At 39.7% G+C, this 20846-nt stretch overlaps 1 protein-coding gene across 1 annotated transcript; it reads right to left on the reverse strand.

Moving 5' to 3' along the window:
• Window positions 1-71: 71 nt before the first annotated feature.
• Window positions 72-8524, reverse strand: LOC135709639 (uncharacterized). Its single transcript, XM_065232023.1, has 3 exons — window positions 8424-8524; window positions 6943-8341; window positions 72-834 (listed from the first exon to the last, which is right to left on the reverse strand). Exons 2-3 carry the CDS (start codon window positions 7841-7843, stop codon window positions 383-385), a joined length of 1353 nt encoding a protein of 450 aa, XP_065088095.1. The 5' UTR covers window positions 7844-8341; window positions 8424-8524; the 3' UTR covers window positions 72-382.
• Between the last annotated feature and the right edge of the window lie 12322 nt (window positions 8525-20846).

A 20846-nucleotide genomic window follows, 5' to 3' on the forward strand; every position in this document is an offset into this window, starting at 1 on the left:
CGCCTGTGTTGGAATTCGAAAATATCACATCCTTTGCCGTCATCACTTGAATTAAAACACCCCACAGTATTGTTTGGAATGATATCAGTAGCATTTATTATCAAAAAGTAAAATGCGCCCACGCCTTCGCAGTGGCCCATGGCACATCATCTGTAGCAATTCAAACTAAAAACTAAGTACATTCTCAGATCAGTTCACTTCAATAATACCACATAAAATAAAGGTAATAATACAGTTCGTGCGTAGTCCGTTCCGCGGACTAGGCAGCACAGTGCAGAGGATAGGAATTCAGTTTCGCACGTATTTACGCTTTCAGCCTTTTGTTCAAAGTTGTCTCAGATATGATAAAGGTAGGTGGTACTGGTAATTAGCACAGTCGTTCTTAGTAAAGTGCAGCAATCGTGTTGGTGAGCGCCTCTTGGATTCGGTCTACGTCGCTGAGTACGGATCGACTGTCTATCAGGTTTCGCGCGCGCAACCGATCGATCAGCAGTCGAGCACGGTCCTTTGGCAGCCCGAGGTCACTTATCAACGAAATTAGGTCGACGTCCGTCAGCAGGTGTGGTCCATTGTGCGAGGGGATGGTACTGGTACTTGAAACCACATTGGCCGACACAGTGTTCTGCTGATGTTGAAGGAGGGATGAAACTGGTACCGCCATCAGTTTGGCAGCCGGTTGGATTTTCGATGAGCATGGCGCCCCAGTCCGACGGATGGGAGCACCACTTGTCGTCCGGCTGGATGGTGAGGTCACGGTGATGGGTTTACTCCGTTCTTCGGGTTCGTCATCGTCAATTTCGATTACGATCGGTTCGATCGGAAGAGCAGTGGCAACTGAAAATGGGAGTGACAAAAGAGGATTTGTTCGTTAGTATTGTTCCGCTGCCATAAAAACGTTATCACCATCTTTGTAGATGTTAAATACCTCTCCCGGAACGTCGTCGTTTGTGTTGGATTCGTTTTTCAATCATTTTCCATTCTACTCAAGTAGAAGCGAAAGATCTCAAAGATAAATCAACGAATTTACGTAATATACCGTAGGTATAATTGAAAATAGAAAAATAGATCTACTGAAACAGATTATTGGATCGCTTTGACGCCGTTGGTTGGTTAAAATTGAATTGTATCCTGTATCAATAGAAGTTCGATGAAGACTGATGATTCAATAGACGACGGGTCTAACAAAGGATAATTCAGGCGAAACATTTGATAACGGCACAAAACCTTTAGTAAACAAAAGTTGTAAGGCCCTTTACACGCGAACCGAAGAACGCCCACGTAAACCAACAACATCATCGGGCGGGGGAAATTTTCCCCTTTCTGATTATTGTATTGGTTTGCGTGGGCGTACTTCGGTTCGCGTGTAAAGGGCCTTACAACTTTTGTTTACAAAAGTTTTTGTGCCGTTATCAAATGTTACGCCTGAATTGCTTTGGACTTCTGTGCCATTCGTCGTGTAAATGTATGTGTATGTGTGTGTGTGTATTAGAGTGTTTCAGCGTTATATGGAAAAAAATCAAGGTTGGAATTTCAAACGCTACCCCCTGAAATGGTAGTTTGGGGGTTAGAAACACCCTGCCAAAATTTGGTTCACGGGAATACGGGAATACCATCGCTCAAATGGCTTGAAGTTTGTATGGGGAAAATCGGCAAAAGGTATGGGGAAACGAGCCACTTTCACATTCGCGGCTCTAGGTGGTGCTGTAGTTGGTATTTGGAGTATTGGGACATCTTGGCTGAAGGTGGCTGAAGACCGGGTGTTATTGGCGTTTCAAATGAACACCACCTGCTTTACTGTTGGGGAGGGCCTATAGCGAGATTTTTTGCGGTTTTTATTCTTACGAACAGGCATACGAAAAGCAAGGTTTGCATGGGTATAACTTTTTTTGTTTCACCATGAAATTGACTGAAATTTTCACAGTAAGCAGAATTTTTTTAGAAATTATGATCTACTGAAAATTATAACAGATTGGCCAAGTGGTTCCGGTTTTATTCCGCGATTCCGAGAGGGCATTAGGGGGGAGAAAAGGTACCAGTCGTATAGAACAAGTGATGCTGGAAATCCACAGCAACAAGCATCTATGGGTAATGCTGATTAATATTAAAAAAAATACAGCTATCCCCCCAAGAACGCGTTACCCACCGCTGCACCCGCCGCTTTTCTCGACGGGGTTTGAACCAGTCGATCTGATTTTTGGCATGTGAGTAGGGTCAATGGAGAACTAGTCACTCGCAGAAAATCAGATCGCTTGGTTGAAAACCCACAACCTGGTTCTAAATACTGAATGTCCACCGGAAGGTCCTCCGGTGACCCGGATCAACCTTAATCTGGATTACTATGTATTTTTGATCAAAGCAGGCATCTACATGGAATGAAGTAAAATCACCGACAAACCGACATGACACTTAATTCTGACTTATGCCCGAAAATCGTAAACGGCCAATTTAAATGTGCAGTGATCCGAACTTTCGGAACTTTCAAAACCATAGGTTTTTTGATCTAGATAAAAATAATTTGTCCCGAATAGATCAGACACGAACCAATTCATAACTTTTGAATGCTGGTTCATGGCTTAGCTAAATATTTCCTGCGAACACGGAACCAGATGTCAGTAGTGTGCTTTGGTCAGAAATTTTATTGTTTTTTCAATGGTCATTCGTGTCGGTTTGTCGGTGGTAAAATTGTGATTTTTGACACATAAGCTGGTTATTGGTTCCCAATAGTCACCAGATGGTCCGCCGGTAGATTCTATATGAAATGTAATAAAATATGGTGATTTTTGATATATGCAGCAGGTCGTTGGCTCCGAGTTGTCCCCGGATTAGCCGCCGGAAGATTTAGAAGATCCGTAAGATTGATTTCAGCGTTAATTTGATCAAAGTAGGCCTTGATTTTTCTCTGCGACTTACGAAATGTAGTCAAATTATGGTTAATTTGTCGCAAAAGCTATGTTCGGGCTTTTTTGTGATTTACAGTTCGAAAACAGTCCGAACAGAGAAGCCGTAATCAGGTGTGTATCAAGGGGTGGTTACACACTTATTTTGCACCAATTAGCATTAGCATCGAACAAGTTGCACAATATCGTAGGTGGTACGAATTCAAAACTATTAAGAGCAAGACGGATGTCTATTACTGGACAGATAGTAAGTAGGAAATAATTACTATTTCCCAGATAAAGACATATCCCGCTCCAACAGTTAAGGCTTGTCCTAGCCTCGTCCTTACAACCGGTAGGGATAGGAAAGGTATATTAGTCCAACATTTACTTAAGAGAGATGCAGAGAACTCTACGACCCCTCATAAATGTCTCGGGAATTTAGGAATTATGGTAGTAGGGAAGGTAAGCAATAGGATACACCCAGTCAGTGTTGCTGGCAAATGTAGTTTTTATTTTATAAATGTTGAAATTGCTGTTCAGAGCGTCTGCTGGAAGATAAGGTTGCTGGAATAAAATGAAGATATAACATGGTGAACTCACCGTCTTTGTCACACATATCTTTCACAATTCTGAGTAAAATTAGACTCAACTGTGTGTTGCTTTCGATAGACTTGTTGATACTGAGCTGTAAACTGCTAAGTGCTCAATTCACAGTGTACTAGTCTATTCTTCGTATCACTAGTGGCGCTAGCGTCAGGTATCATCGTGTCTTGGGGATAATAGAAGAGTGGACCATATTGTTAATTTATAATATTTGCCGGTGTAATCAAATTAATCATGTTTTGTTGTTTTTGACATCATCCACATCAAGAGGGCCAGTCACTTTTAATGTATGGGAATGGTAAGAAACCATTTGGAAGTGCATGAAAATTTTCACTTTTTATTCATTATCGTCTTTATCGGCAGTTTTAGATGCCCGAAAATTGCACGAGTACATTACTATGGTGATAAGGTAAACACTCGTTTATGTATTTGTTTTTTTCTGTGAAAGCATGTTTAGTCACCAATCGTGGATTTTCTGATATTCTCCATACTGCAAAAATGATTTTCCTACCACTGAAGGGGCGACATCTCTCGGATCTTCAGTATAGCTACTACTCAAATCATATAATTAATTTTATCGTTCCGTTGGAATTAAAACTTTTAAGAAGGATCACCTATACACTGCCTATAAGCGCATATCGATCCCCTATGGATTTTCGTCTTGAGATAACAACGCTATCCACTAACAATTGGAGTATCGAAAATGTAATTAATGTACTTTAATTACGAAATTTCAACTGTAATTGATGAGGTTCAAAAGTAGTTAATGTTCGACATTGGAATCAATGGAATTAATTTAATTACAGCCGTTGCCTGCGTTGGAGTTAAAGGTTATTGCGTGCCCCTAGGCCGTAGCTGTACCGGCAGTGCCAAGAAGTCATTGAACTGTTTTTTTGCTTGTGAATCATGCCTTATTTGGCAACCCGGTATTTTAACAGCTCTTCATTTTGTTTTGTTTTTCGAAACCTGAGATGACCCGGGAGTAGAAACAACATTTCCGTTCCGAGATGTCCGCCTTGCGGGTGGATTTTGCGAAGACGGTCCTGCAACATTATTGATGAATTTACGTTCGACCAGCAGATGGAAATGATATGAAAATGATAATGACGTTTTGCTACCATCGAATCGTATGGAATTTTTTTTTTGTTTTGATTCGCTATGAAAGTTTGACAGATAAAATGAGGGGTTCGTGGATTTTCCTATGTTTCAAGGGGTGCATCGATTTGCTTGGGACCGAAGATAGTACCAGAGCTGAGCCAAAAAGTTGAGCACGTTTCTTCGGGACCTACTGGTCTTAGAGTTACCTCTATGCCAATAGGCTAGTCAAGTAGTGAGCCAATTTAAAATCGTTAGTTTCCACCAGAAAGTCAAGAGACCTTCAAGATATTCCGGTAGCCTCTATAATCAGGGAAGTTCCGAGTACATGGAGGATGATCAGAGAACTCCAAAACAATCCCATTAACTTCAGGAAAATTGCAGGAACTTTTAAGGAATTCCGTGAAATTATGGAATATTCCTAAGTGCATTTCAGGAATGTTCCGGGGCATTGCGGGGTCTTCAAGAATGTTTTATGAATATCAGGAAAATTTTATTAGAACATCCCCCAGAACTCTCTTTCTTCCGGAATTATGTCCCTGTTTCTCCAGACTTTCTCCAGAAGTTTCTTCCAATCTACCTTAGGAAGTTTCTTCCGTCTTCTCCAGGAAGTTCAATTAAACTTCTACTAGAAGTTTCTTTCTTCGCCTTCTGGAAGTTTGTCCATAAGCCATAGTTTTTTTTTTACTTCTATTGAAAGGTTTTTCCGAGCTTCTTCTGACTTCTCCTGGAAATTTCCAGGAGCATTCCCGAATTTCCGAAACTTTTCTGGCTTCCTTTGGATGATTCTCCGATAGTTTCTTTAAATTTTCGCTAGAAGTTTCTCAATTCCTGTCTTGGAAGTTCTCCGGATGTTTTTCCGACTTTTTTAGAACTATCATCAAACTTCATCGAAGAGAGCTTATTTCTTATTTTTCTGGATGTTTTTCAGCTTCCTTCTGAAGCTAATTCAAACATTCCCGGAGTTTTCTTTCGGAATTTCGAATCATAGTCCAAAAGTTAAAATTCTCGCTTTCAAAAACGGAACAAAATATAAAATTAATTAAAATAGTAAATACCGATAAATACCAACCCTAATACACGTGTACCATATACTGACGATATCTTAGATGGTGCGACTATACCACATAAAATTGGGATGATATCCCGAATTGGTGGTTAGGCGCTTCTTATGGTTATTGTTTATGCGGGAATTCCTCAAAACCTTTGATACCAATAAGCTAAAGAGCCTGAATTTATAAAGAGACGACATGTAAAAATTGGAACAATCGATTGTCTGTCAAAGTCATAGGAAAAAGTCATTCCAAACGAGCAGAAGACCTGTCAAATGGATAAGATGTCACCTCTTTATAAATTCAGGCTCTTTACAATAAGCTTAACACAATTTGACAACGCTGCCTGCCATCAAAACAAACTTCACGGTAAATTAGGCTGACTCATATTTGAGTACCGTTCACTCAAATTCGCAAAAGCGTAGGTTACTCGTAGGATGTGTAAATTTTTATCAAATATGACATATACTCATATACGAGTGACGTTTACTCATATTTGAATACAATTTTACTCATTCTATGAGTGACCCACCTTTTTGGCGAATTTGAGTGAACGGGTTTCAAATGCGAGTTACGAGTTGCCGTATTAGATGCTAGATATGGGAAATGGATGTAATGTCGGCCTAAATGCCCCTAATTTGGGCACATACATAAATTCAGCAATCGACTAAATTTTCCATAGCGACCAAAAATATCCATTAGAACCATCCCAATTACGCGTTCATCTAGATAAAATTGATAAATATCAGATTTTCAGCGATGGGCCCAATCTTAGATCCATAGGCCAACATTAGAGCCATTTCATCTATTTTTTTTTTTTCTTTATTTACAAGGCTTTTAGCCATGGGCTATATTATTACGTTTTAGTTTAACTCCTTATTTCAAGTTTTATTAATTTTGAATTTATTTTTTGTTGTACAACTTGACTAGTCAAAACGACATATGTGATTGTTTCCATATAGGGGAAATGGCTCTAATGTTGAAAATTTAGTCGATTGCTGAATTTATGTATGGACTCAAATAAGGGGCATTTAGGCCGAAATTACATCCATTTCCCCTACTAACACGTAAATCAAAATACAAGTGTGATTTTTACCATTCCTGCTTAATGTTCACCATTATTTAACTAGTGCAAAATAGTGTTGTTAATGTTCTGTTCTGTATTTGACAACCGTTATAACATGTTATAACTGCTCAGTCTGGACAGCGCTTAAACGTATTGTTTCAAACCTAGTGTTACTCAATATGGCGGAAATGTTTGGTCCATTTGAAAAAGTACGCGACAAATAAATTTAAAAAATACGTTTACTTACTCGGTAGAATCGGTTGACAATACGAACGAGGATCCACTAGCGGACGGTTAGTCCCAATCTGACTGGGCGGCGTACGCATGATATTAGGGCTTGACATATTGTACTGGTAGTTGTTGATCTGGGCCATCCTTGGTTGCTGGGGCGGCGTCCGCAACTCTTCCTGTTGTTCCTGCAGCTGGGCAGGGGATCGAATTTTAACCTTTCGCTGCTGTTTTACCGAAAACGGTGGTTGCACCGTTGGAAGCGACTTAATTTTCTGTTTGGACTGCATGAATTGATCATTAAGCTGAGGGAGTTGGACCGGTTTCGGTAGTGCCGGCGGTGGCTCCAGAGGGATAGTTGGGATCTGTGGCTGCGGTTGAGTGTGGTCCAGCTTAACTTTCTTAACGCTCACCGTCCAGTTGGGGGGAGCTGGCGCTTTTTGAACGTCTATTTGATTGACAGTTTTCTTGGTGACCATTGGCGGAGAGCAAGAGGTCGGAACAAGCGGTGTTATGGGATCCATTTCGCACGGGATAGGTCGCATCGCCGACGGGATGCTGCCGGGATAGAGTGCAACTTTGTTCTTTCCTTCCCCGGCCGTCTTAGTGAGACAGAAGTAGCAATCGTTGGTGTGATTGCTCGGTGCATTCCATATCATCGGCACGGAAAAGGGAAGCGGCGGCCTCGGATATTGACCGTTCATCCACCGCAGCAGACCCTGATGACAATCATTGCACACCGAAGCCGGACCATGGACGTAGTTGTCTTTGAGCGTTCGGGTGGTGAAGTATGCCTCGTACGCCTCCACGACTGGGATGTTCATGATTGATCTCTTGTGGTGCGACGGTGTGTAGCTGCCGCACACAAAGCAAAACAGGTTTTTCGGATTGGCACAGGAGGATTTGATGGCGACAAACATTCTTCTTGCTGATATGTTACTAATTATAAATACTAACACTGGAAATCGCGTTGCCGGATGCACTAATAGAAACTAATCTTAGTAGATATTATCTGCACGTCCAAATTACGCCAAATTTTATCTCACAAACACATTCCGCTTTTCGCACGCTCCGGCTCCAACTAAAAATCTCTATTCCGAATTGCCACTTCTTCTTCACAAGTGTTTTAGTAGCAAAACGCTATGCGTATCCCTCCTGGTTTATACAGAACACTCTCAACCAACTAACAGCTCTTGGTGGATGTTCTTATGATTCCATTCTCTGCTTGAACTGCTTGTATAGAAAGGAAGATGTAGATATATAAACACCACGAAAATAAAATATCGTTTATGTTGTTCTCCGCGTTCTTGTTGCGTCTGCTGCTCTCGCAACAGATCCAAAAAACCACTCAGAATAGTATTTTGTTCTCCCGATCCGGTGGCTAATGCCTACATTAGTAGTTGTGTTGTACTCTCTCCCTACACGGATGGGAGGAATAGAAGCATACGAATGAAAGGGGAAAACAAGCCAAAAAGGAGGATGAGGAAAAGGTTCTTTTACCTGCGGGACCGTGACATTCATTCCTCTTCTCGTTGCAGACCTTCTTGCGCTTGTTGATGGCCACCGATGTCCGATTCTCTTATTTTTATTATGGGGAGATGCAAGTGTTCTTCCCATCAGCTATTAGCTAGCAGCAATACACTCAAGGCGGGCACAACACAAATACTCTTCTCTACTGGGATCTACTGGGATGCCGCGGGACGGACGAAGGCGAATGATTCGATAAGTATATTTTTACGCTCTCTTGCTCCCGACCGCTATATTTCAGTGTGTGGGAGAAAGAGGCAAACGACCGCCCGCCGACCCATCATAGGCTTGAACTGTTGTACGGTTCTGTAGTGTTTCCGCTGAATTTTAGACGTTTCAAATTTGAAATGCGCGCGAGGAAGAATCATGCTTTCGCTGTATAACAGTTGAGAAGGGACATGGAAATGGCGCGCTTATGATTACACTGAAAAAATGATGTAGGAAAAACTGTCGAACCACTTTACGGAATCCCTTTATGAAGAGCTTTTTGAATGTGTTGATTTATTTCCACTTGATTCCGTTATAATTGCTTATCTTTTGACAGATACGCTTATTTCGTCTACTACTTGCAGACTTCATCGGTGCCAGTGGTGTTGAGTACACTGATAGGTAAAATAAAGCGCCCAAGATCACAGGCCAAGATTTACCAAATTAACAATCTGGCCCGTTTTGTTTCTTGTTTCTTCCCCAGAAAAGAAAAGATTTTGTTGGTCATTTGATATTATATTTCAGTTTTATATTACAGAACAGGTGTCCATAAATAAACAAGTCCGCAAGTATCTTGCACACTGAATAATACATCTTCTGAATACCAATTTTCTCAATAAATTTTACCCATATGATTTAATATATTTTTCATGACAAAACTCTCTGATTAGTTTCACTTTACTATTGATGATACACTACGTTTACTTTTATGGAACTATGTATTTATCAATTCCAAACCATTTTATAGCTCTTTAGAAAATGACAACCTTCAAGTTTTCGAGCACTTCGTTCATCATTTAAAAAGTAAAAGGGTCTATTATGCAATCCAATTAAACCAGTCGGAAACTGTTAAACCTTATCGAAGAATTGTTCGACCTGAGTTGAAGAATTTCTCGTGATGGATTAAAAAATCGGTGCATGGAACGTTGAACTACCGATTACAAATTTATAACATTATTCCACACGTTATTGGTGGGCGTTGGCCAAATTTGGATTTTTCAGATATAATCCTAAATAGGACCTAGATTATTTAATACTCTAGTAACCTCAAGTCCGTGCTCTGTCACAATGTTTCATTGTGATTAATCAACACTCAAAGGGGGGTAAAATATCAAATTTGGGGTGGATTTGAAAGAAAGGGAACTTGGAGTGTAGAGCGCACTGCCCACTGGACGATTCTGAAGCCTGGCCAAGTGAGTGGGGTATGGGTTTATTTGATTGAACGTCATTTCCAATATATATATAGATACATTCATACCATTGGCATTTTGTATTTGAGATAAGACAGAGACAGGATGCGGAGGGCCCGCTTAGGGGAAGCGTAACCCATGTTATGGTTTCCATTTATTATATAGTTCAGATAGGCTGGAAATGACAGGTTCATAGTGAGAAAATGTACTATATGGGGCCCGTTCACTGATCAAAATCAGATTTACATCGTCAGACCCTGCCCAAGAATAAGGGGATTGACGATGTCTTGTCAAGTTTTATTTTGAATTTGCGTTTTGCATTTAATACTCTAGTAAATCTCGCGTCCGTGCTCATTCACAACAGTGTGAGGTGTCAATACTCACTGGGTCATATGTCTTAGACCAGTTCCAGATTAGTTTGCTATTAATATCTTCTGCATCGCAGTTCGCGATAGATTACTAAATATGGGTTCTCTTTTCCGACCATAATAGTGTGAGGGAAGGGGGTGAGTTCTGGATCAACAATGGAGGGGGGCCCATCGGCATTTGTGGGCAGACCGTCCAGGGCCCGTTCCTCACGGATCGGGGGCTGCTCACGCGGGCAAACACCGTCTTCGTGTAGGTGGAAGTTTCCCCTATCCGATGATGGTGTTGGTTTGCGTGGGTGGCCTTCGCTTTGTGAGTGAGGGGCTTTGGAGCGGTTTGTTTACGAGTGCTGATGGGCCCTTTTCTATTGTTGATCCAGAGTTAAACGTTGCGACATGAGAGCGAATAGAGGCAAATAAATAGGGAAGACAACACCATGACCCAAATAAGTAACCAATGCATGCGGCTCACACTTAACTTGTTCTATTTCTTTCTTTCTTCCTATCATGTACTAATATTAACTGCCTGAGGACAAATGGGAACACGACCAGAAGATCAATAGGAGAAAAAGAAAATTCGAACAAGAAAAGAAGAATTAAACTTGCACCGGCAAGAGGAAGCAGACAGAAAAGATCATGCCGGTTGGAGACAGCCAATGTATACTGGACGAAGCTTGTATCTAGGAAAAGTCGTATGTGCAGGAAACCGTAAGTAGGATAAGAATCGTAAAAGGTGTGTGCTTGTTTGATAAGATCCTAACTTTACTTTAAATACACGGTAGGAATCGAATATCCATTTATGATTAAGGTTTTGCCCATTTTTCAGTGGGAGTGGCAATACTCATTGATGAGTGATTTATCGTACCCATTTATTAGTAACTGTTAGCAGCTAATTATTAATTGATTCACCTATTTTACTTCACATCAGAACCTCATTTCCTTCAATTACTACTCCGTCGCAGCACACACCTTATATGGATCGCTAACCTTTATTTAGTTTCAGCATTTTCGACATTATACCCAACAAACAATTGCCTATTGAAGAAACGACTTCTTGACGATTTATTCAACTGCATGCTTAATAATACTTGTACTATTTTTAATAATAACTTCTGTTCAGGCTTTGTTCACACAAATCTGGAGAATTTATTCAACCACAACATCGAAATATTTGGTGTTGAATAAGGTATGTCGAGAAGCTTTTATTCGACTTACAAAAGTTGTAACAGAGCTTATTCGATCAAATTTTTGATTATTCAGCGTTTATTAGACCATCTGTACTTCCTTAAACAGCGATGGTATAAAGGTGTATATAGACGCTTGATTCTCATGTGAAATAATGTTTAATTATTACATCATTATACATTTATTAAACGATTATTCAACTAGGGGATAATTAATCAGAAAATAAGAACGGCACGAGCAGGGTTGTGTTCGTTAGTGATTTTGTTGTGTCATTATTTCTGGCGAATTTATTACATACATACATACATACATACACACACATGTCGTTAAATGGGATTCGAACCATGAACTTCCGATCACCAGCCGCTTGCCTTGCCATCTGAGCTATCCTAGAATACATCATATGAGCAGCTAAATAAGCAATAAAAGCTTGAATCTGAAAACCTTTCAGCACTTCCAGCCGTAACTCTAGCTAATTCAAGGAGATGTGAGAATGATTAATTCAAGAGCAAATTTTCATTACGTCGAATGTAACAAAGGTAAACAAAGTCGAGCTATCAGTGTCAATCGATGCTCCTGCTATTACACTATATACTGTCCGAATATAGGATCACATCCCATTTTTAAATTTATTTACCAGTCGAATTGCTTTTTGACGTAATCACCTTCCGATCAAAATAGTTTTCGATGTTACTTAAGTCACCCGATTTCTATGGAGATGCCGTTTGCCTTAAGTAACAGCACTGAGAAACCCGTGAAAAGTGTACTTTCGTCGTTTTGCTTTCTCATTATTAAAGTGAATAAATCGAACTGTTTGTTGCTAAGATGATTTCGGTGGTCCTAAAATGATGAATAGGCTGCACGTAAGGAGACGTAATTGATAATTCTCCCGAATATCCTGGTAAATACACTTTGACTTAAGTAACAATAGGGGCCACCAAACGACGTATAATAACTTTTGACTCAAAAACCAGTATTTCTTAGCATGAAAGCTAGCAATTTGCCTTTGTATGATTAAAACTCGGCTAAATATGTTAAACATTGCTATCACTATGAGATTATATGTGTTTAATTGGAAATAGGAATAACTTTTCGGTCGTCAAAACAAAACTTTATTTTTCTCGGATCGGTGCGAATGTTACTTACGACATAATGAAAATTTGCTCTTGAATTCATTCATAGTTGTTTAACATGAGACCAACGTTACCTCTCCATCTCTCTAATTTCGATGGAAAGGATGCTATTCTTTTCGTGAGTGATACGATCTATGATTACGATTTAAATTAATTAGGAGTAGAACATAAATAAAAAAAGGGTTGAGGCTGGGATTGAACTCGCGACCTTCTACTTGGAAAGCGGAAACGGTAACCACTATGTTACCAATTTCGTTTTGTTGTTAGCCTGAAGAACTGTTGTGGAATAATGAATGAATACGCCATTTGTAAAGCATTTATAAAGCATGCAATTAAAACATAGACGCATAGTGGTATAAGAGCTATTATGCTGACTGTATTCACCTTTTTTCAGCAATATTGCTAAGCAATGCAATGGAATCTAGTAATGGAGCTAGAAAACAATTATTAGACGTATAATAAAGCATGTTATTAAATCAATTGAAACAGTCGGATTAAAGCGTCAATGTATGTGCAAATTACACTTATTCAGTATGTTATTAGATCAAACTTCTGGTGTTGAATCAGGAAGACAGTCATCGTTTGTATAGATTTTAATAAGTATATTAATCAAATCAGAGCAATCAGCGAAAGAAAGGCGCATCATCGATCTCAATGAGGTTTTCTGAGCACATAATTTGACAACCCGTTTTATTCAGCATTGTACACTGTTATAAAGCATTAATTCAATCTATATGCTTATTTGTGACTCTTGATTGGAGGCGAACCAGCCCAAGGCTGAAAGCCTCCCTAATAAAGATAAATAATAATATTTGTGACTCTGAATTGTTTTTGGGAAGTGATGTGGAATAATGAATCTAATACGTCGTTTATAAAGCATTTACAAAGCATTCAACTAAAACATGGACGCATAGTGGTATAAGAGCTATTTTGCTGACTGTTTTCACCTTTATACAGCAATATTGTAAAGCAATGCAATGAAATCTAATAATGGAGCTAGAAAACATTTATAAGACGTCTAATAAAGCATGTTATTAAAGCAATTGAAAACAGTCGAATTAAAGCGACAATGTATGAGAAAATTACACTTATTCAGTTTGTTATTAGATCAAACTTCTGGTTCTGAATCAGGAAGACAGTCAAATGTTTATGAAGCTTTTAATAAGTAAATTAATCATATCAGAGCAAACGGCGGAATAAAGGCGCATCTATCGATCTCAATGAGCTTTTTTCAGCACATAATTCAACATCTTGTTTTATTCAGCATTGTACACTGTTATACAGCATTTATTCAATGTGTATGTTTATTTGTGACTGTGAATTGTTTTTTGGGTAATCAAAAGGTGAGTTTAAAAAATATAATTACCATGCATATAGATAAGTTAATGTACCAGAACCTGGACGGACACGAGCCTACCCAGGGGAGGACCCGGATACGACCACCCATGTGTGTCTAGAGTATCGCACGAGCTGACGAGTGCAACGGGAAGGACAGTAGGACTAGGGGGTTGGTCCCTAGATAAGCCTTCTTAGCGGAAGGCACAGCCTATGCACTGAACAATAACAATAATAACAATTATTCCACACGTTACCCAAGTAACCAAAAGTTCTGATAAAAGGCCATTTGTGGCTTAAGCAGCTTAGTTAGTGATGATCTTTAGAATTCTAAGCAGCCTCATTTTTAAGTCGTTATAAGAACTTGAAAGTTCCGGTATCATAATTGAAGAGAATTCTAAGCAGCTTCTGGCGGAACTTGAACGGAACTTTTAGAAAATAAATTAAAAAAGGTTTTTGCCCTCTACACCAAATTCTATGTTTAGTTCGCACTTTTATGAAAGTTATTTCTAAAGGCAGGTATTTTTATGTGTATTGATTTATCAGCATTAGTAGTTTTTGAGCTGTTTGAAGAATTAAACCCAGTCCTTCTGCGTGAGAGCCCCAGCACGAACCGCTGCGTCATCTGAAATATATTAAAGCGAGCTGTTGTCCCGCCTACTGTTGGAGTTTTCAGTGCCAGCTGACTGACTTGCATACGAAACACAATACCTTGATGAATTTGAAATTGGTATTTGCCCGCATGGTATTCCAACACATTTGTGGCGCAGTGGTTAGCGTTAGTAGATCGCATGCCGAATACACGGGTTCGAATCCAGGAAATTACTTTTTAATTTTTTTTTATGTTTTAATAGAATGTTGATGCACTGCATAAATATAAGAATTATGATTTATTCGGACCACTGATCATTTAATATTTACGTACATTAAATTTAGTTACTAATAAAGACTTGTGCGGATTGCTTCATGTGGCTTGAAAGTTCTGTTGGAACTATATGTGAACTTTATGGAACTTGAAAGTTCTGTCGGAACTTTATTTGAACTTTATGGATCTTGAAGGTTCGGTCGGAACTTTATTTGAACTTTATGGAACTTGAAAGTTCTGTCGGAACTTCATTTGAACTTTATGGAACTTGAAAGTTCTGTTGGAACTTTATTTGAACTTTATGGAACTGGAAGGTTTGGTTGGAACTTTATTTGAACTTTATGAAACTTGAAAGTTCTGTCGGTACTTTATTTGAACTTTATGGAACTTCTGTCGGAACTTTATTTGAACTTTATGGAACTTGAAAGTTCTGTTGGAACTATATGTGAACTTTATGGAACTTGAAAGTTCGGTCGGAACTTTATTTGAACTTTATGGAACTTGATGGTTCGGTTGGAACTTTATTTGAACTTTATGGAACTTGAAAGTTCTGTTGGAACTATATGTGAACTTTATGGAACTTGAAAGTTCGGTCGGAACTTTATTTGAACTTTATGGAACTTGATGGTTCGGTTGGAACTTTATTTGAACTTTATGGAACTTGAAAGTTCTGTCGGAACTTTATTTGAACTTTATGGAACTTGAAGGTTCGGTCGGAACTTTATTTGAACTTTACGGAACTTGAAAGTGATTTTAATCGTTGAATGCGGAACTTTTGGTTACTTGGGTATTATCCCAAATCGGGCCTCCCTTAGCTCAGTCGGTAAAGGCGCAGCTACAAAGCAAGACCATGCTGGAGGTGGCTGGGTTCAATTCCTGGTCCGGTCTAGGATTTTTTCGGGTTGGAAAATTTCTCGACTTCCCTGGGCATAGAAGTATCATTGGACTTGCCACACAATTATACCAATGCAAAAATGGTACAGGCATCGAAAGCTCTCATTTAATAACTGTGGAAGTGCATCTAGAACACTAAGTTGAGAGCACGCAATAAGCTAATATGCGATATGCAATAAGCTTGAAATGCGAAGAAGAAGAAGAAGTATTATCCCAAATGGGCATTACCCCGAATCCCTTGCGAAAAACTATTGATTATATATTTTCCTTATATATTAAAAGAAGGGAATATTCCCTTCTTTTTCGTATATCCAAAGAATTAATTATTTTCTTTTGTTATATTTTCAAAGAAGGGAATATTCCCTTCTTTATCATATATTTAACGAATTAATGATGTTCTATTTTATATATTCAAAGAATCGTATATCCAAAGAATTTATTATTTACAGCTTTTGGAAATGAATTCGGGGTAGTGGCCATTCGGGGTAATGGTCATTCGGGTTAGTGTACTATTCGGGGTACGGCGTTCGGGGTAGTGTACCGTTCGGGGTAACGGCGTTCGGGGTTATGGCGTTCGGGGTAGTGACATTCGGGGTAGTGTCACAGAATCGATCAGAGGCTTGCAAACATTCTTTGAGGAAATGAAAAAGGATGGAGCTGATCGAGCTATCCATCACGCAAAGGAAAAATCCATTGAGCAGACAACAGAGACAACAACTTCAATGATCGAGTGAAGACAACTTTCAACAGGAAGTACCCAACAAACAATTTTAGCTGCAGACTAGCTTATACAGGCAAACATTAGGTGTATAAGCCAATTTTTGGCTGTATAAGCTTATCTGCAGCTAAAATTGTTAGTTGGGTAAGCTCCATATTTGACTAAATACTTCAACAGATGGAACAGCGTGGAGAAGCAATGGCGGATATAGCGTCGGAGTTTTATTTTTTAACAGGACATGGACTGACATCTATGACCATGGAAGAATTGAAGAAGGTCAAGGCAGACTTCGGGCCAAAGTACACTAATAAAAATTCAACACTGATAAAATTTCAAAGATGAGTGTTCACTCGGCTGTCGACAGAAGCAGAACACTCTCAATGTGTGTCACGCGATCGTCTGTTTACTCGGCAGCAACCATTGTGTGGTCCTCCTCATTGTTCTTCATCAGCAATTCTTTCAGTCGATGCGTCATCGACTTTGGAAAGCAACCATTTCGTGATGAATGTGTGAGTGCTGACCACGTTTTGCGTGACTGTCAAATACGAACAATAAAATTGTTGCCTACCTCGCATAACTGGTTCCAAACGACAACAAAGCCATAAGCAACGATGGTTTGTTGATGTCTTGAACCAAATTCACATAGGGAAAATCAATGAGCGTAAACAGGTGAGGCCCAGTAAATTTGTCGTCTCTTTCGTTCTCCGACTGATAAAATGAATGATGAAGTTTGACGTCACACTCCTTCAACCGTTTAAACAGCGGGAGAACGAAAGAGATGACAAACTCAATGAGCCTTACACATTTGCATCTCATTGATGGATTTTCAGTAGGCCGATTTGACTGCACATCCCGCCCCTGGCTGGAAGCCGAGGCCCCGAGCCATCCCTGGATACAAGCCATTACACAGTACGCCCCACCTTCAACCGTCTTTACGTGGGTTCCCGAATACTGCAGTGTTCCCGGAAACGAGACTGTGTACAGACTGGAGGGATCTGGTCCATCCGGTCCCCGCTACACCAGGAAAGGAAACAAGGAAACCGTACGACCCTGGTTAGACAGCCGCAAGTACAAGGATCAGCGGATCATTTCAATACTCCGGACCAGCTACGCGAAGACTTCTGCAGTTTCGATGGAACACCTTTTCGTAAGGTTTGTCCAATTTGCAGCATCTTCGCCGCGGTGGAACACGTGCTGTGTGTCTGCCCGGAGTTCCAGAGGCTACGCGAACAACACTAACTCCCGGAGAATGTCAGAAATCTATTTGGTAATGACCCCTCGACGTTGGCAGCGATGATCGCTTTCGTGAAGGACACTCACCTGTACAACCAAATCTAGCTCTCGCGACGTTGGCTGCGCTGATTGTGTTCTCTTCACCAAAGCCAAACGCGAACCACATAATGGATTTTGACCCTAGTCAGAAACTGGTCACTTCTCCAGGGGTACTGGAACATGGCCAGTGTGATCTTGGACACATCAAATGACTACAATTGAACTGGTTTTTTTAATTTTCATGTCATTTGATGTGTCACATTATGAGTTTTATTCATTTCAGGTCGGATTTAGGCTTATACAAACTGGAACATGTTCCGGTCATATCTCCGAAACCAGTTGGCCATTTCCAAAAATATACAACAGCGTTCGATTGGTTCACGAGACATTTCATTTAGCGGTTGTTACATCTAATTCGGTTCAGTGATTGACGAGATAACCGACTTATTTTTCAAAATCTGCATTTTTTCGAATCTTCGATACGAATAAAACCCATAGTGACACATCAAATGACATGAGAATTCAAAAACCAGTTCAATGGTAGTACCTAATTTGAAGTGCCCAGGATCAAATTGGTCACATCCGGCCATGTTCCGATATCCCCGGAGAAGAGGCCAGTTTCTGCCTGTGATCAAAACTCGGGTCACAATCCATTATGTAAAACAGGTAAACCTCGATATAACGGAACTGTCCCATTTGACTTTCATCATCGTTTTCTCGCAAACGGCCATTCAAGCTCGCAAAGTAATCAAACCATGATGGTTTGTATGAATGAGTTCAAAGTGTTTTTTATGTTACTTCATACGCGAAGTTAACGATTTTCAGAGTTGGTTGGAAATGCTAACATGAAGCTTTAGCAACAATCAATACGAAACTAACGATTTTAAATTGGCTCACCACTTTAGTAGCCTATTGGTCCCAAGCAAACGATTAACGTACCCTATTCTAGTTGAAATTCTATTACTACACTATGTTTGTTTTGATTCGCTATGAAAGTTTGACAGATAACATCAGGGGTGTGTGGATTCATGCTGAACATGCAGGGGTGAGTGAAATAGCTTGGGACTGCTTGGGACCGTTGTTCTGGTACTGAGTGAGCCAAAAATAATAATGATTTTCTTCGGGACCCAGTAGTCTTAGAGTTACCTCTATGGCTTTAGTGTGATGATTTATTAGCTAGAGAATGATCTTTAGAAGAGGGTAGGTGAATAGTTCCGTTAGATACGGCAGTATGAAACTTGAATAGAAGTTGAAAATGAGCGAAGGGCCATTAAAGCGACAGTTTTCAAGATAGACGCACATTTTTTTTGCCTAGCCCGTACGATGTACGCGGGGACTTGAAGTATGTCTCCAAGTTCACAGGCAAAAATGTGCGTCCCTCTTGTTGCTCATAAACTGACTGCGGCTGTGGAATAGTTCTAGCGACGTTTTCAGGGGGGCTAGGCAAAAATGTGCGTCTATCTTGAAAACTGTCGCTTTAATGGCCCTTCGCTCATTTTCAACTTCTATTCAAGTTTCATACTGCCGTACTCTAACGGAACTATCCACCTACCCTCTTCTAAAGATCATTCTCTAGCTAATAAATCATCACACTAAAGCTTCATGTTACCATGAATGAGTTATTATTTGTGAGAAATCGACGATGATAGCCAAAAAGAACAGTTGCGTTATATCGAGGTTTACATGTACCTCAAATTACATGAGCATTCAAAAACCAGTTCCCACGGAGAGGTAACCAGCTTCTGACTAGGTACAAAATCCATCATGCGATACCTCAATGAGAATTAAGAAAATGATAAAAAATTAGTATGCTGAAAAGGGCAGTACAGTGAACGATGCATTTTAAAACCCGTGCATTCCGCCATTACCGAGCATGGAAAGCTGGATATATTTTATGCCAAATGGCTGTTTGGAAAAAAAAAATCTTATGCCATGACTCATGGCCCATGAGGTAGCTTTAATTTAAATTACCCAATAACGCTGTTAGACCTTTTCGTGGTGCGTTACCGGTATAAGATCTAGTCCTGACAACTTCAAACTAGGGGTACAAGAGTTTTCAGTAATCAAGGCAACAAAGCTTAGTTCTTGTTACATTTTATGTCTTGTTAATAGTGCTTCCACCGAGGATGATCTTGAAACAAGGAAAAAATGAGTTAGTGTTCATCTATCTAGGGTAAACGCACCAATAGTGGAAGTACAGGGTGCGTGACGAATTTTTGCAGTAAATTTCAAATAGTAATTTCTCATGCTTGTGCATCATGATTTAGATATATTTGGCAGCACTGGATAGCTTATACTGTTAGGTGTAAGATTTAAACAAACAATGTTGAGTAAACGTAAAGATGTCGAAACAATAGAGCTATCTGTCAGCCGTTGTCGCTTTGTTGCGCGCCGGAGTATGCATGAAAGAAATAATTCGGTCGGTAAATGTGTCTGAAAGAACAGTGTATAATATTAAAAAAGTAGAAGGGTATGTGCCTAGGGGCACGAACGGAAGCTTGACGTAGGACCGCTAGTTGACGGACCAAATGTGAACGTTTAGTTCTTTTAATTGATCAATCATCAATTATCTTAACTCTTTCCGTTTTTTATTTGTAAGCGTATCAAATTTGTAGTATTTATTTCAAAGAGAAAGTTGATGAAGAGAATCCAAAGGACTGTCAACTTGAGTACTTTCGATTCATCTACCTGACTTTAAAAGGTGTATGTTGATTTTTTTGTTATTTATGAATTTTTAAGTTTTGTGCATTTTGATATTAAAGAGTATTCAATTTACCCCTCACAGGATTTCCTTCCGAATTATATGAATGGGGTGGGGCGGAAAGTATCGTTTGTGCAGAATATGTAAAAAAGGAGGGATTTCGAGAGATTGAACTCGTGGGAGCTAGTTTTCTCACAAATTTGATTTTATTGGCTTTCTGGGGACTGAATATACACCCAAAGCGAATTATTCCCACTTCTCTCAAATTCTATATGGATTTTTAACACTTCCTACCAGCGTGTTCTGGAAAATGTTCGGACGATGATAAATCTCACCAATACATTCGGGCCTACAATTCCATACCTTCTATAGAGACCAGGTTGAGCCTTGATAGCTAGCTGCTTGCGGGAACTGATGACCTTGACAAATGTCAAAATAATACTCTTGACAAATTTATGGTGGTCCTGAAAAGGACCGTTTTGTAGTGATGGTTGAGTAATGCTGAGCTGAGCAAGACGAGCTACTGATTCC

The sequence above is a fragment of the Ochlerotatus camptorhynchus genome, unplaced genomic scaffold, assembly GCF_037179485.1.
Source record: "Ochlerotatus camptorhynchus isolate MF236.1 unplaced genomic scaffold, CSIRO-AGI_Acam_v1.1 ptg000361l, whole genome shotgun sequence".
NCBI classification, from domain to species: domain Eukaryota; kingdom Metazoa; phylum Arthropoda; class Insecta; order Diptera; family Culicidae; genus Ochlerotatus; species Ochlerotatus camptorhynchus.